Below are 25,128 nucleotides of genomic sequence, written 5' to 3'. Positions count from 1 at the left end.
AATTAAAATTTTGATAAGACTACGTAAACTAACCAACTAATTAAACCTAATAATAACAAAAGAAAACTAATAAGTCGATGCAATATGAACAGCAGAATAGCTTAACTGTTTTTGGCAGTACTTAAAATATAAGTAAGGAGCAAATTAATATGATCTTATTTTGCAGGCTGTAAAGAAATTCTTGGAAAGTCTTTGTTTTTTGTTGGGGAGATTGGTGGCAACGATCTCAACCATCCTCTCTTTCAGTATACGAGTGTAGATGAAATAATGAGGACGTATGTGCCAAATGTGATAAATGAAATCTCTTCAACTATCAATGTATGTAATATTTTATTATTGAAATACAAATATAAATACGTGCTACTATAACACATAATCGTCTCATTATTTTATATAATCGCTTTCAGAAATTAATTGATGTGGGGGCTCAAACTCTATTGGTTCCCGGAAACTTTCCTCTTGGATGCTCTTTCTTCTATTTGAATATATACCATACTACTGACATGGGAGAGTATGATCATGCTGGTTGTCTCAAATGGTTAAATAAGGTTGCTAAAGATTACAACAAGAAGCTTTATGCTGAACTCAATCGACTTCAAGTGCTTCATCCCCATACAAACATCATTTATGCAGATTATTATCATGCTGCCTACTCATTATATCAATCTCCAAGCCTATTTGGTGCATAACTCATCTCTTATCTTTCTTTTGCTTATTGTATTGCTTATTTTGTTTAAAAGTTTAACCAGAGAGTATTTTTTCCAGTAATTTTTTTGAAATTATTTTTTATCTTAAATTTCTAATTCTAAATTTTAAATTTTAAATTCTAAATCTTAACCTTAATAAATTTGGATTGGTGAAAATTATCTCATTTATTCTTTTAAATAATTGTCGAAAATTCAAATACTACTCTAAAATTAGTTATTAATCTATTAAATTAGTGATATCATAAAAAAAATCCTAAAATATATATGTACTAGTATTTTTATCTGTAAAAATATTATAGGAGTATAAATCTTTTAAAATTATGTCAGTTTTGTCCTGATATGACATTGTAGATTATGACACAAAAGATTTATAGAATCAAACTACTTTTACAAAAAGGTTGTAGGGGATAAAAGTCTTCGTCGACTAAGAAGGCCAGAATCTCGCCATAAATAAAAAAATAAAAATATTAAGATTTTTAGTTATTATTTTTATGTGAAAGAGTTTAATTTTTTACTAATAATTAATTTTAATATTTGTTATCTAAAATTTGAAAAAAATTAGCATGTATAGTTTTATATTTAATTAGGTGTTAAGTTTGTTGTATAAATAAAAATAATTAATTTTTATATTTGCTATTTAAAAGTATTTTTTTCTCTATATGTATCTAAAAATATAATTAAACATAAAAGATTATACTGATACTTATAAAATTAATTAAAAATTAATTTTTTTAACAATATAATTGAATCTCAATTCTAATTTTTAATTATAACATTAGTATTTTTTTAAATTATATGTAATAAATATTTGAAAAAAATAATAAAAAAATATATTTAGAAAGATAAGCAGTAAAATTTTAAAACAAAATAAAAAATAGGGTTGAGTACGATTTTGGTCCCTAATTAGAGGCCGAAAACTTTGAAGTAGATAAACAAATGTAAGAAGAGAGTTTATTAATTTTTAAAAAAAAAATATTTTTTCTCAGTTTTAATAAAAAAATGTCATGTGATAGTTTTTAGTTATTAAATTAATTAGTTAATAATATATAATAAAATATATAATATAATTATATTTTAATTTTTAAATTTGTAATTAGTTATTATTGATAATGATATATAAGATAAATAGAATAAGTGAAAGAATAAAAAAAATTTTTAATTTAAAAAAAATTTAGTTCAATTATAATAAAAAAATAATACGTGACACATTCTAATGGTAAACTTAATAATATAAAATAATAGAGTTTTTGCGATCTCCTTGAGATTATTCACCGGTCAACACATGCATGTGTTTCATGTGGTGGTTATTTAATTTTGGCTTCCAATATAATGTACTATCCCATGTTTTGTTTATTATTTCCTATATAATATTAGATTTACAATACAATGGAGGATCTCGTGGTTAATTAATTATCAATAATTGTACTGTTGTTTCTTCGTGCTAACGCAGGATTCACAAATTCAACTCATGATGCTTGTTGTGTTCCCGAAAATGTGAATAATAATTACGATTCATCGGTGCGTTGTGGAGATCCAGAGGTGATTGCTTGTGATGATCCATCCAAATATATTTCATGGGATGGTGTACACTTAACTGAAGCAGCATATAAATGGATTGCCAAAGCTCTATTGAAAGGTTTATACACTAAGCCTAAAATTAGTATCTCATCGTCATGTGATTCAATGATATGATGTTACCATATTTACCCTAGTTTTGGTATGTATATATATATTAGCTAGTAAAAACTCTGATGAAGTCGACTTTACGTGAAATTGATACCTAAGAGCCAATAGATAATTTAATTAATTTGACTAAATTTTTACCTAACAATTCTCAAATATTAATTTCACGTGAAATCGTGTGCACATAAGTTCGACCATATTAGCTGCTATGTTTAATTTAGAGGTTTTAATATTAAACTCTACCATACCTTGAGACCAGCCATTGTCCTGTAGTGTTATATTAATTACTACTGCGTAAGAATTGAGAACAATAATATATTATTTGTAATATAAATGTAATCAAATTGAGTATGTGGTTGGTGTGTTGATAAGCATTACCCTAAGGCTCCAATCAAATGCTAAGAGGTCTTAGCAAAGTAAGAATTTTAAATTATTTCAGATAATTATTCTTTACGTCCTTATCATGGCCGACCTTGGACTTCCTTAATTTTTCTGTAATGGCTAAAGCTTCCAAAAAGAAGTGCAAGAATTAATAAGTTTATTAAACAACTTAAAAATTAACTTTGAATCATTCACTAATTAAATAAAATTATTTATTATATTTATCTATCATTTTTATTTTAATTGCCTAAATTTTTGGATATATCATTGTGTACTTGTACAAAAGATATATGCGTATTTATTTATGTTTTAATAAAATGTGCTACTCATTAATATTAACAATTGAAAATAATAAAAATATTAATATAAAAAGGATGGAGATATTTCGATTCATACAAGTTCAAGATGAATAATTGAGCATAAATTTTTAAGGGTCAATAATTGACAAAACCATTAGTTTCTTGCAGTAAATAACGATGAAAACGCACGTATAATTGTTTTTATAGAAAATTGATACTTAAAAATTATTATATTTTAATTTAGTTAAATATATTAAATCATCTAATTTTACAGTTAATTATTAATTTTACGTTGATAAATTTAAAAAACTCTAATTTAATTTGATGATGAATAAATATTATTAATTTAATTAAAATTACAAAATTATCAATTTGATTTTAATTAATATGTATTGATTGATAATTTTATTGTGCAGGTCATATATATGTTGATAAAGAGGCCCAATTGTGTTAAGAAAATGTTTTCAGCCTTGTGCACTTTTGATATATTAAATGGCTGAATTATGATTATGTTAATTGGACCGGAATAAGTATAAACAAGTCCAAAATAAAATTTTGATGCAAAACCAAAAGGTTTGGTCCGAAAGAAAAATGGAATTGGGAGACTATGGTTAAGTTACTCTTTTATTTAAAGTAATAAAACCCAATTCATTGATTCATGGCTGCATGCTTCCAAGGGATTTCTTTCTTCATCTTGTGGTGGAATTCAAATTTTATTAAGTGAAGTTAATGCAGACCTTGAAAACATGAAAGAAAAAAATATCAAAGTGATTTGATGGCACTAAATGTAGCTTACACACTACTATACAAGAAGCATGGAGAGTTGATCTTAATTAATTTCTTTTTGATAACACTCATTATATCCATTGCATTATCTTTTCTCTTGCTACTCTCTTCTCTCTCTCTCTCTCTCGGTCATTTCCATCAGAAAACATGGAAGCATTAGCAAGCTACTAACAAGAAGAAGAAGGAGTCAGTAAAAAGACCATTGTAATGATGGCAAGAAAAAGAAAACAAAAAGTATGCTGTGGCTGAGATCTTCACCAAAGGAGGTAAGATTTGGTAAGTAAGCTCAACCTCTCCATACCAAAAATGGAAGAAGAATATCTCAGTCAGAGAAAGAAGATCTTAGAGGGATGGCTCGTCTCTGCTTTTAGGTTCACTCATCACAGAAGGTAGCTAGGGTGGCTACGTGAAGGAGGTAGCAAAAGTGGAGCAGGAGGAGCTGTCATGCATCAAGAAGCATCAAGGGCTAGGGAGTCCTTCTTGGAGTGCAAGCAAGGAGGGATGGCTTGGATTGATGAAGCTTGGTGTAAAGGGAAGATACAGAGGTAATTGCATGTTGGTTAAAGCATTCGGTTTCCTCTCCTCTCTTTCTGGTCGAACCAGTTTTTCTTGAAGAAGAAGAAGTTTAGCTTGGTTTATTTGGTTTCAATCGTGGAGGCTTCCCCCTATATAAATAAGGGAGAACAGCCAGGGTTTGAAGCAAGGAGTGAGAGTGCAAAGCACAGGGTTCTCAGAGCTACCTAAGCTAACAGAAGTTCTTCTCCTTCAATGTATTCTGTTTTGTATTTTTCTATTTAATTTTGTCTGTCTTGAGTCTCATGGAAAAAGGCAAACAATGAGGCTAGTATGAAAAAGTCATAGAGCGAAAACAGGCAGACAGTGCAAAATTAAAAGAAAAAGCCATAGAAGTCCTTAGAGGTCCTTTGTACATCTGTGTTGTGTATCATGATTCTGTGGGAATCCCCTTGTAAGTTGGGTTAGCACTTTACAGTTGAAAGCTTGGCAGTGACCAAGTCAAGTTCAGGATTGGGTTTATATTCTGGACTTGTCCCGGATAGGAAGGGTAGTTCCTAGGGAGAATTGGTGTATGTAATCAAATATGATTATAGTGAAATTCCATCATTGTTGTGATGGAGACTGGATGTAGGCTGCATTGCACTTAGCAGCTGAATCAGGATATATCTTGGTGTAATTCTCTCTCTTCTACTCCATTTCTGTTTCTGCTGCACAGAAAATAAAACTAAAAAATATATCGTGCCGTGTTCCAAGATAAAAAGAAAAAGTTTCGTGGTTGGATACGAGACAAAAATAAAAAAGTCTATCTAGAAGTTGTTTCAAAGACCAGCAAGTGTTATTAAGTAAAAAAGGGGCTAAGATTCAACCCCCTCTTCTCTTAGCCACTGTAAAACCATCAATTGGTATCAGAGCTTGGTCTCAAAGAGATCAAGCTTTGCAACTTGGAGAAAAAGATCCAGATGGCAGAAAATAGTCGCTCTAATCTGGTGTCCTATAACCTGACAGAAGGACAGTCAAGCAACAGACCTCCTCTTTTCAATGGGAAAAATTACACCTATTGAAAGGAGAGAATGAAGATTTTTGTGCAAGGAGTGGACTACAGACTTTGAAAAATTATTCTGGAGAGTCCTCAATTTTCAACCACCACAAGTGCCGAAGGAGTAATCTCTCTCAAACCTAAAGCAACTGGACCGAAGAAGACAGAAAGAAGGTGGAGCTCAATGCCAAGGCTGTCAACTTGCTCAACTATGCTATCATCTTCGAGGAATATCAACGGGTATCACGATGCACAATGGCAAAGAAAATTTTGGACAAACTTCAAATCACACATGAAGGAACCACCATAGTGAAGAAGACTCGGATAGACATGTTAAACAGAGAGTATGAAATGTTTGCAATGAAGGAAGGAGAATCTATTGATGAACAGTTCGAAAGATTCAACATCATTATTGTTGGCTTAGATGCTATGGGAATTACGTATCCTGATTCTGTGCTTGTGAGAAGAGTTTTGAGATGTCTCACTAAAGAGTGAGAAACTAAAGCATTAATCATTTCTGAGAGCAGTAGTTTAGATTCCATGACATATGATGACTTGAGAGGAAACCTACTTGCTTTTGAAAACACTTATTTGAAAAAAGATTAAAAAAAAAGAATTACTTTTACATCTGTTACTAACCCCCTGGATGATGAATCCAATAATAATTCCTCTGAAAATGAATTTGTGTTGTTTCCCGAAAAATTCAGGAAAATGGTGAAGTTCAAGGAAAGAGGCAAGGGAAGCAGCTCAAGAAAATAAAAGAAAGATTTCAGCAATGTAACATGTTACAACTGCAAAGAGACTGGGCATTTTAAATCTGATTGTCCTAAATTGAAGAAGGAAGAGAAGCCAAAGAGAGGAAAGAAAAAGGGACTGATGGCTTCATGGGAGGACTTGGAAAATGACTCAGATGATGATGAAGAATCCGAAACCAAGTCATAACCATGTCTCATGGCAGATCACATTGATAAGGTAATCTTTCACAACCCTGACACTGAAGATCTCCATCTTATGATAGACCACCTTTCTGAAAAAATTAGATGTTTTCTGCTTGAAAACCAAGATCTTGAGTAACAAATTACCATCTTAAAAGCTGAAAATGGTTTTCTCAAGGATAAGCTAAGGGAGGCCGAAACTGCTTGTGATCTTGTTGAAGAAAATAAGCAGTTAAAAGCCCAACTTAGAAGCTGTGAAAGTGACCATTCTGTTGTTGCATATGTAAACTGTTTTAAAGAAAATGAAGAGTTTCTGAAAAAGATTGAAAATCTTGAAAATGACTTAGCCAAGTTTACTCAAAGTTCTGAAAATTTAAATCAAATCTTAGCTAGTCAAAAATCATTGTATGATAAAGCTAGCTTGGGGTTTCACAAGAATTTCAAATCTGTTGAAAAATCTTATTTTAAAAACATAGCCTCATCTTCAAATGATACAAGGCTTCAAAACCCAACAAGTTGTAACAAAACAGCAACTCCAAAGTTTTGTAGACTATGCAACCGAAATGACCACTTTCCCATTCAATATTTTTTTGGTGAAAGAATGATTGGAGACAAAATTTACAAAGTTGTTTTTGACTACAATGGCTTGAGACATAGGAGATGGTTTAACATGAAAGGATCCAAGAAGATTTGGATACCTAAGGTCACTTGAGCTCATTTTGTAGGTTTGTCTAGTATCCAAGCGGAAAGACAATATGTGGTAATATGGACAGTGGATGTTCTAGGCATATGACAAGAAAGGCAACCTTCTTCATAAAGCTTGATGAATATGATAGAGGGTTTGTCACTTTTGGTGATGATGGTAAAAGAAAAATAGTGGCCATTAGAAAAGTTGGTAAAAGTTTTTCTTCTTGTATAAATAATGTTCTTCTTGTTGATGGTCTGAAACATAATTTACTTAGTGTTAGCCAATTGTATGATCTTGGCTTTGAAGTTGTTTTTAGAAAGTTTGTGTGTTTGGTTGTATGTGAAAAATCTAGAGATATTTTGTTTGAGGCTAAAAGGTGTAATAATATGTATGAATTAACTCTTGAGGATTTAAAGGATAAAAAAATAACATGTTTTACCTCTCTTGAATCAGAAAAATGGCTATGGCATAAGAAATTGGGTCATACTAGCATGTACCAAATTTCTAAACTAGTTAAGAAAAATTTGGTAAGAGAAATTCCAAATATTAAATTTGATAAGGATCTTACTTGTGATGCTTGTCAATTAGGTAAACAAGTAAAATCCTCTTTTAAAGCAAAAGATGGAATTTCAACCAAGAGGCCATTAGAGATGTTACACATTGACCTATTTGGACCAACAAGAACTCAAAGTTTAGGAGGAAAACACTATGGCTTAGTGGTGATGGATGATTACTTTATATTCGGTTGGGTACTTTTTCTTACTCATAAAAATGATGCTTTTCATGCCTTTTCAACCCTTTGCAAAAGAATTCAAAATGAAAAAGATTTAAAAGTTGCCCATTTGAGAAGTGATCACGGAAAGGAATTTGAAAACCAAAACTTTGAAAAATTCTGTGATGATTTTGGAATTGCTCATAATTTTTCATGCCCTAGAAAACCTCAACAAAATGGGGTTGTTGAAAGAAGGAATAGAAGCCTTTAAGAGATGACTTGGGCTATGTTGTGTGAAAATGAGGTTTCAAAATTTCTATGGGCTGAAGCTGTGAATACAGCTTGTTATATTTTGAATAGGACCATAATTAGAAAAGGGTTGAAGAAAACTCCTTATGAGCTATGGAAAGGAACCCTCCTAATCTTAAGTATTGTCATGTTTTTGGATGCAAATGTTTTGCGCTTAATAACAAAGAAAATCTTGGTAAATTTGATCCAAAATCATATGAGGGAATGTTTGTTGGATACTCCACCACTAGCAAAGCTTATAGAATTTACCTCAAAGAGCATAGAACCATAGAGGAATCCATACATGTATCATTTTGTGATTCTAATTCAATTCTGAGTGCTGTGATAGATAATGATTCAGATTATGAAGATGTTGTCAATAAAGAAACCAATGAAGAAAATTCCAAGTCTGTTCAAAATGAAGAATCTGTCCGTCTAGTTTTGTCTCGTCAGAATGGAGAAGACATTTCCATTTTGTCTCCTGAGCTAGCAAGAGAATCTGGAACAGAGTAACCCACAGAAGCTCATCAAAGCTCAACACCACTCTGAAAGCCAAGAGAATGGAAGTCCATGAGGGGTTATCCTCATGGCTTTATCATTGGTGATCCCTCTCAAGGTGTAACAACAAGATCCTCAACAAAAAGGCAATCCGAACCTAGCAATTTTGCCCTCTTGTCACAAATAGAGCCCAACAATGTAAAACAAGCTCTTGAAGATCCATCATGGGTCAAATCCATGCAAGAAGAGTTTGCTCAATTTGACAAAAATGAGGTTTGGACACTAGTACCTCATCCGGATGGTAAGAAAGTCACGGGTACTAAGTGGGTTTTTAAAAATAAACTTGGTGAGGATGGAAAAGTTGTTTGTAACAGGGCTAGATTAGTGGCCCAAGGTTACGATCAAGAAGAAGGTATAGATTTTGATGAGTCTTTTGCTTCGGTAGCTAGAATGGAAGCAATTAGGTTGCTTCTTGCCTATGCTGCCCATAAGGGTTTCAAAATGTTTCAAATGGATGTTAAATGTACTTTCCTTAATGGCTTTAAGATAGAGAAGTGTATGTGGCACAACCCCCCGATTTTGAAGATAAAAAATTTCCAAACCATGTTTTCAAACTCTCTAAGGCTCTTAATGGACTTAGACAAGTTCCAAGAGTTTGGTATGAAAGGCTTAGTGCCTTGTTGGAAAATCAATTTCAAAGGGGTACCACGGATACTACTTTATTTATTAAAGCATCTAATGATGATATTCTCTTAGTTCAAGTTTTATGTGGATGACATTGTGTTTAGATCGGCCAATGAGTCCTTGTGTGAAGAGTTTGGAAAACTCATGACTAGTGAGTTTGAAATGAGTTTAATGGGAGAGCTAACTTTTTTTCTTGTTCTCTAAATTAAACAAACTCCTAGTGGCACCTTTATTCACCAAGGAAAGTATGCACTATAACTAATCAAGAAATTTGGCCTAGAAAATTCTAAACCAATAGGAACACCAATGCATCCTAACACTAAACTTGAAAAAGATGATAATGGAAAAGATGTGGATGAAACAAGGTATAGAGGAATGATAGGTTCACTCATGTACCTTACCTCCTCTAGACCGAATATTATTCAAAGTGTGGGTGTATGTTCAAGTTTTCAATCTCACGCAAAAGAATCCCATTTTTTAGCCGTTAAGCGCATCATTAGATACATTAAGGGAACTAGTGATTATGGCTTATGGTATCCAAAACCTGATGAGTTTTGTGCTGTAGGATTTTGTGATGCAGATTATGCGGGAGATCGGGTGGATAGAAGAAGCACATCGGGCATGTGTTGCTTCCTTGGAAGCTCACTCAACATGTGATCAAGCAAGAAACAAGCCACAGTAGCTCTATCCACAGCCGAAGCTGAATATATCTCTGCCTCTGCTTGTTGTTCACAATTAATATGGTTAAAAACTCAATTAGAGGATTACAAATTAAAGATCAATAGTATACCCTTGTTTTGTGACAATATGAGTGCCATAAATATTTCAAAAAATCATGTTTTGCACTCAAGAACAAAGCACATTGAAATAAAATATCATTTCATTAGAGAACATGTGCAAAAGGGAACTATTGATATTTAATTTGTAAAATTCGAAGATCAACTTGCGGATATTTTCACTAAACCCTTGTGTGAAGACAGATTCTGTACTTTGAGAAGTAATTTGGAAATGATAGAATTATATTCTATCAATAACTTGTGAATTTTCTGATTCTGTGTGTTTTTGTCTCGTAAAAAAACAGAAGACAAATTTTGAGCTGTGATAAATGGGCCATGAGACAAGGGAGACAGCACTTGCATTAAATATCTTGGGCCCCAAAAATCTATTTGATCTTTGTCTGGCCCGTTTTCTGTTTAAAGTTGCCTTAATCATGATCTTGGAGGGCTACTCGAAAACTAGCCTTTGAAAATGAAAAGGCTTAGACCAAATACCAAGAACAAGTAGGCTTGATGCTTCAAAACTTTGAAGGTGAGATGAGGGCTGGTGACAAGAATGCTCACTCTGAATCGGAATACAATCTCGCGGATGATTAATATGTTTTCTGGATTCTGGTTTCATTTGGTTCTTTTTGAACTTTTGTTAGCTATTTTGGTACCTTTTGTGATACTCTGTTAAACACTTGGTTACTTTGGATGTTGGTTATATTTTGGGATATTTTGTTGCCAATGTTATTTTTTGCAGGTGAGCCCCTTTGATGAAAAAAAGGAGGGAGAAATGGCTAAAAAAATTGAAATTAACAGGGAATGAAATCTTTTAATGATTCATGATCACCCTTGTTTCATGTTTCAATTATTTGTGGTAGTGATTTGGTTGATAATTTGTTTGATGCACTTGATTTATTTTGTTATGATTGCTTCCTTATGGTTTAATAATTTTTTGGCAGTTTCTTTAAGCTTTGAGATGTAAATAAATTCTGATAGTTGCTGTGTTTTGAGATGATCATGCTTGATTAAAAATATTTTTCTTGCTATGATAATTTTATTCTGATATGTTGGCTGGAAAATATTTTCAAATAACTTGAACAATAATTTCTTAAAACATCAAAAATATTTTTGGTTGATATGTACTCAATTGCTTTGTGTGAGTTTGAGCAGAAAATCAATTTATGATATAACAAATGAGTTTTGCTTATCACTCCAATTCTGCTCATAATTCAAGCCATTCAACATCCTACATGTAATATGTTGAATAATATTGCTGCCTTAGACTTGATAAAAATTGTTACAGGTATAAAGCTTTCCTTGGTAAAATAGCAGACATTAAGGGGGAGCCATGTAACAATTGGAAAGGAAAGAATCCAAGTATTTAAAGGGAGTTACTCTAATCCTTGATTTTTTTTCCATTTCAATTTTTAAATAATGTTTGTCATCAAGAGGGAGATTGATGAATTTAAAAAACTCTAATTTAATTTGATGATGAACAAACATTATTAATTTAATTAAAATTACAAAATTATCAATTTGATTTTAATTAATATATATTGATTGATAATTTTGTTGTGCAGGTCATATATATGTTGGTAAACAAGTCCAATTGTGTTAAGAAAATGTTTTCAGCCTTGTGCACTTTTGATATATTAAGTGGCTGAATTATAATTATGTTAATTGGGCCAGAATAAGTACAAACAAGGCCAAAATAAAATTTTGATGCAAAATTAAAAGGCTTGGTTCGAAAGAAAAATAGAATTGGGGTACTATGGTTAAGTTACTCTTTTAAAGTAATGAAACCCAATTCATTGATTCATAGCTGCATGCTTTCAATGGATTTCTTTCTTCATCTTGTGGTGGAATTCAAATTTTATTAAGTGAAGTTAATGCAGATCTTAGAAACATGAAAGAGAAAAGTGTCAAAGTGATTTGATGGCACTAAGTGTAGCTTACACACTACTACACAAGAAGCATGGAGAGTTAATCTTAATTAATTTTTTTTTTATAACACTCATTATACCCATTGCATTATCTTTTCTTTTTCTACTCTTTTCTCTCTCTCTCTCGGTTATTTTCATAAGGAAACATGGAAGCATTAGCAAGCTACCAACAAGAAGAAGAAGGAGCCAGTAAAAAGACCATTGTAATGATGGCAAGAAAAAAGAAAATAAAAAATATGCTGTGGCTGATATCTTCACCAAAGGAGGTAAGATTTGGTGAAGTAAGCTCAACCTCTCCATACCAAAAATGAAAGAATAAGATCTCGGTCAGAGAAAGAAGATTTTAGAGGGATGGTTCGTCTCTGCTTTTGGGTTTTCTCATCACAGAAGGTAGCTAAGGTGGCTACGTGAAGGAGGTAGCAAAAGTGGAGCAGGAGGAGCTGTCATGCATCAAGAAGCATCAAGGGCTAGGGAGTCATTCTTGGAGTGCAAGCAAGGAGGGATGGCTCGGACTGATGAAACTTGGTGTAAAGGGAAGATACAGAGGTAATTGAATATTGGTTAAAGCATTTGGTTTCCTCTCCTCTCTCTCTGACCGAACTGGTTTTTTTGATGAAGAAGAAGTTTAGCTTGGTTTATTTGGTTTCAACCGTGGAGACTTCCCCCTATATAAATAAGGGAGAATAGCCAGGGCTTGAAGCAAGGAGTGAGAGTGCAAAGCACATGATTCTCATAGCTACCTAAGCTAACAGAAATTCTTCTCCTTCAATGTATTTTGTTTTGTATTTTTCTGTTTAATTTTATCTGTCTTTAGTCTCATGGAAAAAGGCAAACAGTGAGGTTTGTATGAAAAAGCCATAGAGTGGAAAAAGGCAGAGAGTGCAAAATTAAAAGAAAAAGCCATAGATATCCTTAGAGGTCCTTTGTACATCTGTGTTGTGTATCATGATTCTGTGAAAATTTCCTTATAAGTTGGGTTAGCACTTTACAGTTGAAAGCTTGGCAGTGACCAAGTCAAGTTCAGGATTGGGTTTAGATTCTGCATTTGTTCCGGATAGGAAGGGTAGTTTCTAGAGAGAATTGGTATATGTAATCAAAGATGATTATAGTGAAATTCCATCATTGTTGTGATGGAGACTGGATGTAGGCTGCATTGCACTTAGCAGCCAAACCAGGATATATCTTGGTGTAATTCTCTCTCTTCTACTCCATTTCTGTTTCTGCTGCACAGGAGATAAAACTGAAAAATATCTCGTGCCGGGTTACGATATAAAAAGAAAAAGTCTCGTGACTGGGTACGAGAGAAAAATCAAAAAGTCTCCAGAAGTTATTTCAAAGACCTGCAAGTGTTATTAAATGAAAAAGGGGTTAAGATTCAACCCCCTTCTCTTAGCCACTGTAAAACCATCATACGTGAATATAATTATACGTGGGTCTTCAAAGATAAAAATTCAGATAAAGTTAACTTAGTAGATAGTGGATTAATAGTCAAATTAGTCTCTAAAAGATAAAGTATTTTTCAAATTCGCCCCTAAAATATTTTTTCAATCAAATTACTCTTTTAAAAATTACGAATTAATCGTATATGTCCTTCATTTTTTCCATTCACAATTTTCGTCAATAATTGATGATGTAAAATGCTAACTGATAGCATACATGATATATAACATGTTTAATTAGACGTTGACTAAATATGTTTACAAAAATATAATAAATTTTGTCATTAGGTTATTTTAGGAATAGAATTTTTGTAATAGGAGAAAATGACTAAATTAATAAATTTTCATAAATATATTTAGTCAATATCTAATTAAATATATGAGGTATTATATATGTTATTAATTAACGTTTTACAACATTAATATTTGAAGAAAATTATTAATGAAGTGACTGAAAGATAAATATGATTAATTCGTAATTTTTAAATGATAAATTTAATTAAAAAAATCTTTTAAAAATAAATTTAAAAAGATATCTTATTTTTTAAGAATTAATTTGACTATTAATCCGTTAGATTAATAGTTGAGAATTGTTAATTGTATTTGAATTTCATACTTGCCACGTGCCAATAATGCAGATAGAAAGGTCCATGCCCATGGACAGATCTAAGTAACCAGCCAGTGTTTGTATGGTTGCCATAAAAAAGGGGTGAATTATGGTCCACTTCTAGTAAATTAAATATGAGAAATATTTATAAAATGATAATTAATTTGGTGGAAAATAAAGTGTTCAGCAAAACTTAAAAAAATAAAAGAATTGCACACAAATTGCCTGTTAGTTGAAACCAGTACATATCTTGGGATGTACACTTAACCGAAGTAGCATATAAATGGGTTAATAGTTAAATTACTTCTTCAGAAATAAGATATTTTTAATTTTTTTTAAAATATTTTTTAATTAAATTAGTCTTTTAGATATTACAAATTAAGTATATTTGTTTTCTATTCACTCCATCAACAATTTTTTTTAAAATTAATATTATAAAACGTTAATTGATAACATATATAATATCTGATATGTCTAATTAGATATTGACCAAATATATTTATAAAAATTTATTAATTTAGTCATTTTTTTCAATTACAAAAATTCTATTCTTAATATGACATATTAACTAAATTTGATAGATTATTTTTAAACATATTTAGTCAATGTCTAACTAAATATGTTATATGTTATATATGCTATCAATTAGTATTTTATATTATCAATTGTTGACAAAAATTGTGAATAAAAAAATAAAAAATATATATGATTAATTTATAATTTTTAAAGGACCAATTTAATTAAAAAAAATTTTAAAAAATTTGACTATTAATTTGCGTATAAATGAATTGCTAAGGGTTTACTAGAAAGATCATTTACTAATAGGATCTCATGTGACTCAGACACATGATATACTTAATGTGTACACAAAAACAACAAAAGTCTATTCTGTTTTAGCATGTATGATTGTTCTGTTTTGTAATAAGGTAATCAAGCACATATCTCAACCAACTCCTTTTCGTGGAGGTTTTAAGATCATCTCCCGTAAAAGATTCATTCAAATTTCTATTTATTTATGTTTCACATATTATAAAAAATAATTTTATATTAATTTTTGCGTTATAATTAGTAAATAAAAATTTAAAGTATTTTTTTCTATTAAGAGAAATTAATTTTAGTTTCTATTGTGACCTCACTTAATTAATTAATTAATTAAAATTAATATAGTTATTATTTTTTTACAATAATATTATTAAAATTTATAAATTTAAAAATAATTTACTATTAAAAAATATTAATATTAAAAAAAATTCATATGTAACAATAATACACAATATACAATTCGAGATTACACTAATTTGTAAAATTATTTAATATCAAGAAAAACATAGTTAAGTTCTATAGTTGATGACAAGCATTGTGAAATTGCTATTTAAGGTTCTTTGGTCAAATGTTAGCTCAAGAGATGAAGGTTGAGAATGATTTTGTGGATATGTGTAGAATGCAAAAGTTTCTTTGAGAAGAGACTTTTCTTCTTAGTCCACGTGAAAGAAACTTAATTCCTTCTCTCTCCAATGCTTCGGAGAAGGGCCTTCACTTTTATACCATTATACCATTAGAGTTGTTCTAAAAGAATTTCACATGTTGATATCAACTAACGTACAGTAGTGTTGTCAATTTGCCACTAAAAATATCCCTGCACAAGTGATTTATTTAAATTAAAATACAAAATTTGAATATATTTATAAATATGTAAAAATGTCAATTAATTAGAATTTGAATTAAAACACTTATTTATTTTGATTTTTTGACTTTTTTTAAATTCAAATACAAAATATTTTTTATTGATATTTATATTTTAAAATTAATATAAAATAAATTTTAAAAATAAAAAATATAAATAAGCTGTATATGAAAATTGGGCCTCATGGTTGACCACGGCATCCATGCATAGAGGGTTGTAGCCTTGTAGCAGTTGGCAATTCACGAGGAAGAAGTGAGTTAATGACTCTTGTTTGTTTTTTATTGGTTGGAAAATGGGGTGCACAAGTGGAAGATTGAAACTTATTAGTGTATTACAAACCCATGTGTCATTTGTGTGCTTTGCTCTCTTCACCATTCCAATCCAATCATGCTTTTGCTGTTTAAGCTTTGTTTAGTTTTAAGAATATCAAAATGTCAACAGGTTAATCCTATTAAAATTATTAAGAAACATTTTCTTATATGTTTGTTTGAGTGGAAAATAGAAGGAAAGAAAAGGGAGAAAAAAAATGGGAAGGAAAATGATTATTTTTTATTGTTTGGTTGAAGGGGAAAATTGAAAGAAAAGAAAATAGATGGAAAAAAAACTGGTGGGACCCACCAATTTTTTTTTCTCTCCAATATTAGAAAGAAAATGAAGAGAAAACTAATGTTTCTCTTTCTATTTCCAATACTACCCCTTTACTTTTTTCAATATATATTATAATATAAGAATAAAATTATCTTTTTATAACATTTCTTTCCTTCTTATTTTCCTTCCAACCAAACACATCTATAGAAAATAAAAATCTACTCAATTTCTTTCCTTTCTTTTCTTTCTTTTCAACCAAACATTGAGAAAATATATTTCCATTATGTTTAGCGTGTGAAGGGTGCGGACTCGGGAGTTGGTGGTAGACAAAAATTATTAGAATATATCGTGTTAGTCGTACCAACTACCAACGTGCTTCGGTGCTTCCTGAGTTTAGAATAATCCGAATAAAGAAAATAGAAATATAATGTAAGAACTTTACCTTCAGAATTAGATAGCAGAATGCGCATGGCTAAGGCGGCTGCTGCTTCTTCTTCTTTGGTTTGGTTTCTATCAGTAGCAGCTCTTATTCATACGCGCACGGTATTATCCTCTACTGCTTCAAGCCGGTGCTATAGTGCAATATACAGCTTCGGAGATTCCATTGCTGACACCGGAAACTTATACTATGACACTGAAGACATATCACCCTCCACATATCTGGTTTTGAACCCTCCATATGGAGACACCTTCTTTCATTTTCCCACTGGAAGATTTTCTGATGGCCGTCTTATCATCGATTTCCTTGGTAATAACTAATAACATAACCGTCGTCCCTTCTCTCTCTCTTGTTCTTATGTTCTTCTTTGTGTTTGCAGCTGAGCAGATTGGGGTTCCATTGCTAAAACCTTACCTGGGAATCAAGAAAGGGAAGATAAAAGATTGGAACTCATTGGAGGGAGTGAACTTTGCAGTTGGAGGTGCCACTGCTTTGGATATGAGCTTCTTTGCGGAGAAGGGTCTCTATGACGTTCTTGTTCCCACCAACTATTCTCTGGGGGTCCAGTTTGATTGGTTCATGGACTTGCTTCCTTCTATCTGTAACTCTTCTTCAGGTAATCTTCCAGTTCTTCTTTTCAATTGGGCACATGCAAGCTGCAATAATGCTCCAATTGAAACTTATGGGATAGTCCTCTAATTTTGCAGGGTGTAAACAAGTTTTTGGGAGCTCTTTGTTTCTTGTTGGTGAGATTGGTGGAAATGATTTCAACTATCTTTTCTATCTAGGCAGGCCTATAGAAGAAGCCACCACATATGTACCACTTGTGATTAATAAAATCTCTTGGGCCATCAATGTAAGAGTTTTGGAAGCATTAATACATTTGAATATCTTATGAAGCAAGCATTTAAGATAATTATATAAAATCTGAGAGTATCTTATGAAGCCAGCATTTAAGAATTATTTTGAATCATAATCCATATATAACTGAACCTTGGTCAGAAATTGATTGATTTGGGGGCTCAAACTCTCGTGGTTCCCGGAAACTTCGCTCTCGGATGCAGCTTTGTCTATTTGAGAAATCACTCCAGTACTGATGTGGAGGATTATGATGAAGCTGGATGTTTGAAGTCCTATAACAATTTTGCTGACTACTATAACAACCAACTTCTTGCTGAACTAAATCGGCTTCGAGAGCTTCGCCCCGGTGTTAATATCATCTATGCAGATTATTACCATGCTTCCCTGCAATTATATCAATCTCCAACACAATTTGGTACTTAACTCTTCTTTTTTCTGCATAATTTCTTGAATGATATATCATCTGTGAACAATCACATATCACATATGATTCTATTATTCCTCATAAGTTGCGGTTTGTTTGTGATATCAGGATTCACAAAATCGATTCTATATTCTTGCTGTCCACTTGAGAATGCAAACAATCACAATCCACCGGCGAAGCACTGTGGTGAGCCGGGGTTGATTAGTTGTAATGATCCATCCCAGTTCATAACTTGGGATGGTGTACACTTAACTGAAGCAGCATATAAATGGGTTGCCAAAGGTTTACTAAAAGGATCATTTACTAACCCCAAAATTGGGATCTCATGTGATTCAGACATATGATATACTTAATGTGTACACACAAATAATAAAAGCCTGTTCTGTTTTAGCATGCATGTCTCTTCTGTTTCCTAATAAGGTAATCAAGCACATATCTCAACCAACAAATAAACTAGGAAGTACCTGAATAAAATAAAGTTGAAAGCCATACATGAAAATGTAAAATTTACACCATTATAGCAATTATATCAACATGCTACAAGAAGTTGAAAATAGGAAATTTAAGGTGGTTCAATTAACCTACGGTGAAAGAAAGACCTAGGAGCACATGCTCTATGAACAGTGAAGAATTCAATTCAAGTGGCAAGCACAAATATCCCAGCTGTAATCCCAACAAACAAGATACTGAAATACTTACTACTAAAGACCAAACTGAATTGACAAATTAACAATCAGTTTACATGTTAAATCTCTCATTCTGATGTGTGAGATTATGGTAACTCAACCAAGGCAATATTGAATAAAGATCAAGCAGAAAATATAAGAGATTGGATTTCATTAGAGGAAACTCTATCTGCACTTTCAAATGTTCCAATTTTTCACATTCATAGTTGGAAGGGAAATCATACTTTAATGCAAAAGCAAAATTAAACAAAGTTCTCTAGAAGCTTCTTCCAGCTGAACTTGCCAACACTTTATTTACAACATAATTAAGTGTCTCTGTTGAGTCGTTCTCTTTTCTTGTTTGACATCGATCTTGTGATTCTGATGGCCTATAGAAAAGAGAAGCACGGCATTAGACATGAAAAAAGAAATAGCTTAAAACCCCTCACCACAAGAATAGGCTTCAGGAAGCAAGACAAGACAGTGATCAATTATTCCATAAGCATTGATAAATTCAAACAGCCAAATGCCGCATCTGATTGCAACTTGATGCATAATGCATCTTGCTAGGTATTTTTAATTAATCACAAAGCAATGAAAACTATGAGGAATAACATAGTGCAATCCTTAGGAGAATAGTTACATACCATTTTCTTCTTCTTATCCTTAATCTCACTAGGGACTGGCACGAGACTCTCTGTGTATACAATGTACCGACTAGAACGACCTACAAATTGTTCCGGATGACGATACTCAAGACGTTGGAATTGGAGTTCTCGTCTGACATCATATTTGGCAAACCATAAGTTAGATACCGGAGAATACTGTAGTATAACAATGTCACTACCATTGGATAAGCATAGAGGCCGAGACAGTCCACTAAAAATCTGATAGAAAATCCAAGATGAATGCACTTTATATTCTTTCATCATCCATATGGTAATTATACTTAATTCATAAGAATACAAGGCCAGGCACCCTCCTAGTACGGCGAGAAAAATGGTATTGAGATAACCCATCACTTGTTCAGGCATAGATATGGTTGAGAAACTTCTTTCCTTCAAATCAAATATAAGAATACTATAATCTCTACCTCTACGAGTGCAGGATGACCAATGAATAGCGCCATTCAAGAAGAACCCACGAGATTGCCAGTTCCTCCTACCCAAGGGTTTGGAGAGTGCAAAATCAAGATTAGTCCATGAATTGGTTCTCAAAGACAAGCAATCAAAGTGCTCTTGGCCATTCTTATCCTGAGAAGCTACAACAACTAAGTAGTCATCCTGTGAAACATCATAACCAAATCCATACAAATACGCACTACCGGGAAACAAAGTTCTTGCGACCACTACGAGAAACAATGTGAGAGTAGGAAACTCTTTTGCTGGATCCAATTAGTGGGTTCCATACGATAAAAAAATGCGGGGCTCGGTGTAAGAGAACAAGCCCTCTGCAGGAGCACATAACTTCAAAATCAAAAGGTGTGTTCGTCTTGAAAGGGAGAGATACCTCTTTTACTGCAGTAGCACGCTTGTGGCGGTGAAATACTGCGTCAATGTCAACGAAGCAAGCCTGGGAGTCTTCATTTATGAAGAGGCATACATGGGTGGGTGCGGCAGAGAGGTGAACATGCGATTTCGCAAAGTCGGGATCGGAAATGAGAGCGTTCCAAAGCTTCGAAACACACTTGAGGCGACCGAGATGTTTGAGCGGAACCCTCACTAGGATTCTGTGAATCAGCTCAAGAGGGAGAATGTCGTCAATGCTCTTGCTCTTGTGATTCTCATTCAGCTGTTGCTTCTTCTTCTTCTTCTCCATCGTCGATTGCTGTTTTGGTTTGCTCCCTGTGTGCTTCTGCTTCTTCTTCTTATCCAGGCTTGGAAATTGAAATCGAATGCTGTGCTTTTCGCAATTTATATAGCAAATCACTCCGGATTTGAAATTGCGTTGAAAACAGAAAAGGGAAGAATCTCTGACCTAAAAAAGAGAAGGGAAGAATCACTTCCCAATTGGATATTGGGAAAAACAATATTTTTTAAAATTATTTAAAAAGTTATTTAGCATTTAGATCATACTTAATTTTTTTTAATATTAAAAGTATTTGTAATTTTATTTGAATAAAAAAATAATTTTTTAATTAAGTAACATAAAAGACATATTAAAAAATAAAATTTGTATGATTTTTTATTCTTAAAAAGCTTTTAAACTATATTCATAATTATACAAAGACAAGACATTTTTATTGCAATTACATATAACTAAAAAAATTTTAGAATTAAAATAAAACTCATAATTGACTATAAACAATAAAAAATAATGCTCTAAAATTAATCTAAACAGAAAAAAATGCACTTGAAATTTTTGGTTTGATGCTGGGCGAAAAAATCTTGAGAGGATATATAGTAAAAAATTGGTAAAGTAAAAAAATGAAAATTTTATTATTATTAAATTTGTAATTTTTATTGTATATGAATTTTATTATTTTAATTTAAGAATAGTTAAACATTTAGCTCTTTACTTTGTCCATAATTAACCATAAAAAAATTAGAAAATAAAACTCTAAAATTAAATGTGATGGGAGAAACAAATATACTTGAAAGATGTACTACTAGTGGAATTTAGTTTTGAAAAAGTGTTTTTTTAACCTAGACGAGAGTAAATGTGGAGAGATATTAGGATTAAAAAAATGTATTTTTATAATTATCAAAATTATTTATTTGGGTAAAAAACTCAAATAAGTTAAGGGAAACAAAATTTTATACAAATTTGTCAAACCAAAATCTGCTTGGTAAATCCACCAATGCACATTTATATGTAGTTCGAACCAGTCTGATTCGAACTCCATTTCTACATAATTCAAACCAGTTTGGTTCGAATTATACACAAACACAAGCATACACTAATTCGAACCATCTGGGTTCGAATTATAAACTTATTAAAAAATTAATAATTAAAAAAATAAAAAATATATTTTTTATTTTATACATTAAAAAAAAGCTAACAAAATATTTAATTATGAGATTTCTTTAAAATATTAATGAGCTATCAATTCGAATTCCATACAATACTCTTTTGTCTATTTTTAATAGCTCATGAATATTTTTTAATAAAATTTTTTAATAAATTTATTTAAATTATACTACAAAAAATATTTGATCCTATGCAAAACAATTTAAAAAAATAGCTTAAAAAATGTTAGGAGTACTATAAAAATTTGTAATATCCTAATGACTTAGGACATGAAATACTCTACATAGTCAATAATAATTTAGAAATTAAAGAAAAAATATTTTTATCGTGTATTTACCTAAATCACTAGAATATTACAAACTTTTATAGTACTCATAACATCTTTTAAGCAATTTTTTTAAAATTATTTTGTATAGAATAAAATATTTTTTTAATTATTTTATATGGAATAAAATATTTTCTTTCATTTCTAAATTATTATTGACTATGTAGATTATTTTATTTAAAATTTGAGTACATGCATGTATTTACCTAAATTATTAGAACGTTACAAATTTTTATAGTACTCCTAACATTTTTTAAACAATTTTTTTAAATTATTTTGCATAGGATCAAATATTTTTTGTAGTTTAATTTAAATAAATTTATTAAAAAAATTTATTAAAAAATATTCATGAGCTATTAAAAATGGACAAAAGAGTATTGTATGAAATTCGAATTGATAGCTCATTAATATTTTAAAGAATTCTCGTAATTAAATATTTTGTTAGTTTTTTTTTAATGTATAAAATAAAATATATTTTTTTATTTTTAAATTATTAATTTTTTTAATAAGTGTATAATTCGAACCCAGATGGTTTGAATTAGTGTGTGCGTGTGTTTGTGTATAATTCGAGCCAAGCTAGTTCGAATTAGTGTGTGCATGTTATGTAGAAATAGAGTTCAAATTAGGCTGGTTCGAACTACATATAAATATGCATTGGTAAATTCACAAAGCAGATTTTAATTTGGCGAATTTGTGTAAATTTTTGCTCCCCTTAATTTATTATTGTGATTTGCCGTATTTATTTAGTTCAACCTCTTTTCTTAAGTCATTAAAAATATTTTAATAATAGTAAGTTTTTTTAAATAGAAATAGATTCTCTTAATTTTTTGTTTTGTCAATAATAATTTTTTATTATTTATTTTTTTCCATCCTACTTAAAAATATCTTATTTCTTATTAGAAATCATATTTTATAAAATAATTAAAGGAAAAAAATTAAAAAAATATAAATGAATTCATTTCCTTTTTAAATACATACAACACAATTATCAATTTATTCTATTATATAAAAATTGAGTTTTTACTTTTTACACTTAATAATAAAATTGATGTGATATATTTTTAAAAATATTTTAAAATTTTATTAATTTTCTATTAACTAATATCGTATTTTTAAGGTGATATCGATTTCATTTCACCAATCAATTTTAATGTAAATTTTAATTCTAAATTAATTTATTTTTTAAAAGTATCAAAAGTGATATTTTAAAAATACTCTACTAAAAATATCTTATATATACAATTAAACAAAATGGATTAAATAGGCACATCAAATAGATGAAATATATATCTGGTTTAAATGTAGTTTTGTTAAACATTTGAGAAAAAAATTAGCTTTTTTTTCCTTAATTAAATTTTATTTTGATATAAGCCCAAATGATTCCATGTCTTTTATGTATCATTTTTACTTTATTTATCCCACTACTTGAAAAGTTATTGTAATTTAGTTTCGAGAATTGGAACTATCATTTTAAAACACTAAAAATCAAATTATTATATTTTTAAAACTTAAAGTAAATATTTTGCTTTGGTACCATGATTAAACATTAAATGAGACAAAAACTAGGACTCATTAGGGGAATTTCTTATAAGAAATATGTGAAGATAGTTTTTTTTATAAATGATTTTTAATCAGTCTTCTCTTAATTAATATATGATTTATGTTTTATGATATGTTAAATTATGATTAGTTGATCTTTGATTTGATTATTAACTTCACTTTTAATTTGGATTGTTAAAAGTTAACCGAAATTAGTATTTCAATTATGACAAAGTGAGTAACTAACTTATTTTTAAAATTTTGTTATATAATTTTTTAAAAAATATTAGTGGAATACAATTTTTTCAAAAATTATTTTTTTATACTAGTTTTGGGGAAAAAAAACACGGTGATAACAGAAGTACAGAACTATAGTATTAACATACACATACAATTTTTATTATAACAGAAAATTGATGCAAAATACTTTTATTATTTGTGCATTACTAAGGATGTTTGCAATGGGATTTGATTTAGTTTTTAGGGAAAAAAAAGTCATCTAATCCAAATACTTATTTTATATGCGGTGCTATTTGAATTGGATGAAATTTTTTTTTTGAAAATCTGATCCGATTCGATTCGATTACAAATGGTTTTAAACCAGTTTGGATTTACAATTTTTTTAAATAAAAAATAATAACTTAGTTTACAAAGTTAATGTTGCCTGACATAGTATAAATGTACACTACTAAAGTACTACTAATCCCATAAACATTATAAAGCTAAGTAACATGTCTAATAATCTAACATAATAATAAAATGTAAATATCATAAACATTATAAAGTAACTTGTCCAATAATCAATAGTGAACATTTTCTGATGGACACGTATACTCCTTCCCTGGAAACAGAAAAGAGATCCCCAGAGAAAAAAGACTTGGTGGCAAGAAGCACAAAAAAAATCAAGATGTAAGGTACTGAACAGCCAGATGATTGTATGGAGGAAACATCCCACCAACCTGAGAATTATGGAAAGATGGAGACTCCTATGGAAATAAACGCTGAAAGATCAGATGCTGAAGTAGTACCGGAAACCATCCTGACTCGACCACCAAGAATTTCCTATAGAGACAGATTGGTTGATGATGGCCTGAGAAAGCTTAACCCAAAGGAAATAGCGAAAATGGTGGCAGAAGAGTATATCTCGAATAGTGAATCCTTGGATTTGGATCTCTGCGATCAAGCTCCCTTCAATTCAAAATCCAACATTGACATTACTCTTAAAGAATACGAAGACTGGTGCAAACCATGGAAACAAACCCTAATTGTCAAACCTCTAGGAAAAAAGATCAACCTTCAGGCAATGGAAAGATAGATCAACAAGCAGTGGGCTGTCAGAAACAACCCGAGTCATGGATCTAGAAGGAGGATTTTTTCTGGTTAGGTTCTCGAATCAAAATGACTATGCACACGCCTTATTTGAGGGGCCTTGGATGATAGCAGACCACTATCTGCTAATCCAAAGATGGAGACCTTTGTTCATGCCTCAAGAAACGGAAGTCCAGAAAGTAGCGATTTGGGTCAGAATTCCAAATCTTCCAGTAGAACTTTACAATAAATATTTCTTATGGAAGGTTGAAAAAATATTGGGAACCATGTTGCGAATAGATGAAAACACTTCTATTCACTCGAGGGGTATATTCCCTCGTATTTGCATGGAAATCGAT

General features: G+C 30.9%; 4 protein-coding genes across 7 annotated transcripts in view; 2 read left to right on the top strand and 2 right to left on the bottom strand.

The window, feature by feature from the left end:
- The window catches only part of LOC107468303 (GDSL esterase/lipase At1g28580), a 13,291-nt gene extending 1,970 nt beyond the window's left edge, over positions 1–11,321 (top strand). The window contains exons 3-6 of one of the 4 annotated variants that reach the window (XM_052255203.1): positions 167–318; positions 408–681; positions 2,158–2,343; positions 11,281–11,321. In XM_052255203.1, the coding sequence (XP_052111163.1) occupies positions 167–318; positions 408–681; positions 2,158–2,343; positions 11,281–11,306 (638 nt within the window). In that variant the 3' untranslated portion in view covers positions 11,307–11,321. Of the gene's footprint in view, positions 1–166; positions 319–407; positions 682–2,157; positions 2,834–3,486; positions 3,730–6,115; positions 6,142–11,280 lie in introns of those variants that run through there. The other 3 variants (XM_052255204.1, XM_016087565.3, XM_016087564.3) reach the window with 3 other exon arrangements.
- Positions 11,322–16,606: 5,285 nt separating this feature from the next.
- Positions 16,607–18,359, top strand: LOC107468304 (GDSL esterase/lipase At1g31550). Its single transcript, XM_016087567.3, has 5 exons — positions 16,607–16,986; positions 17,057–17,293; positions 17,385–17,533; positions 17,680–17,953; positions 18,071–18,359. Exons 1-5 carry the CDS (start codon positions 16,701–16,703, stop codon positions 18,304–18,306), a joined length of 1,182 nt encoding a protein of 393 aa, XP_015943053.1. The 5' UTR covers positions 16,607–16,700; the 3' UTR covers positions 18,307–18,359.
- Positions 18,360–18,801: 442 nt separating this feature from the next.
- Positions 18,802–20,021, bottom strand: LOC107468293 (uncharacterized). The gene is made up of 2 exons (XM_052255205.1): positions 19,275–20,021; positions 18,802–19,016 (listed from the first exon to the last, which is right to left on the bottom strand). The coding sequence occupies exons 1-2, from the start codon at positions 19,659–19,661 to the stop codon at positions 18,954–18,956; spliced, it is 450 nt and encodes a 149-aa protein (XP_052111165.1). The 5' UTR covers positions 19,662–20,021; the 3' UTR covers positions 18,802–18,953.
- Positions 20,022–20,445, bottom strand: LOC127742602 (F-box/kelch-repeat protein At3g06240-like). The gene is made up of 2 exons (XM_052255247.1): positions 20,137–20,445; positions 20,022–20,093 (listed from the first exon to the last, which is right to left on the bottom strand). The coding sequence occupies exons 1-2, from the start codon at positions 20,443–20,445 to the stop codon at positions 20,022–20,024; spliced, it is 381 nt and encodes a 126-aa protein (XP_052111207.1).
- Positions 20,446–25,128: the final 4,683 nt, after the last annotated feature.

This window comes from Arachis duranensis, chromosome 10 (assembly GCF_000817695.3).
Source record: "Arachis duranensis cultivar V14167 chromosome 10, aradu.V14167.gnm2.J7QH, whole genome shotgun sequence".
Classification (NCBI taxonomy): Eukaryota; Viridiplantae; Streptophyta; class Magnoliopsida; order Fabales; family Fabaceae; genus Arachis; species Arachis duranensis.
Note: the sequence above shows the minus strand (reverse complement) of the source record. Positions and strands in the feature narration are given on the sequence as shown.

What these genes read in the sequence shown, in the direction of transcription:
- LOC107468293 (XM_052255205.1), bottom strand. Translation starts at nt 19,661, where the DNA reads ATGCCTGAACAAGTGATGGGTTATCTCAATACCATTTTTCTCGCCGTA. An exon ending in AGGATAAGAAGAAGAAAATG is followed by an intron (nt 19,017 to 19,274) that starts GTATGTAACTAT and finishes TCTTTTCTATAG; the next exon opens with GCCATCAGAATCACAAGATC.
- LOC127742602 (XM_052255247.1), bottom strand. Translation starts at nt 20,445, where the DNA reads ATGGAGAAGAAGAAGAAGAAGCAACAGCTGAATGAGAATCACAAGAGC. An exon ending in GTGCTACTGCAGTAAAAGAG is followed by an intron (nt 20,094 to 20,136) that starts GTATCTCTCCCT and finishes TTGATTTTGAAG; the next exon opens with TTATGTGCTCCTGCAGAGGG.
- LOC107468304 (XM_016087567.3), top strand. Translation starts at nt 16,701, where the DNA reads ATGCGCATGGCTAAGGCGGCTGCTGCTTCTTCTTCTTTGGTTTGGTTT. An exon ending in TCTTATCATCGATTTCCTTG is followed by an intron (nt 16,987 to 17,056) that starts GTAATAACTAAT and finishes TTGTGTTTGCAG; the next exon opens with CTGAGCAGATTGGGGTTCCA. An exon ending in TCAATCTCCAACACAATTTG is followed by an intron (nt 17,954 to 18,070) that starts GTACTTAACTCT and finishes TTGTGATATCAG; the next exon opens with GATTCACAAAATCGATTCTA.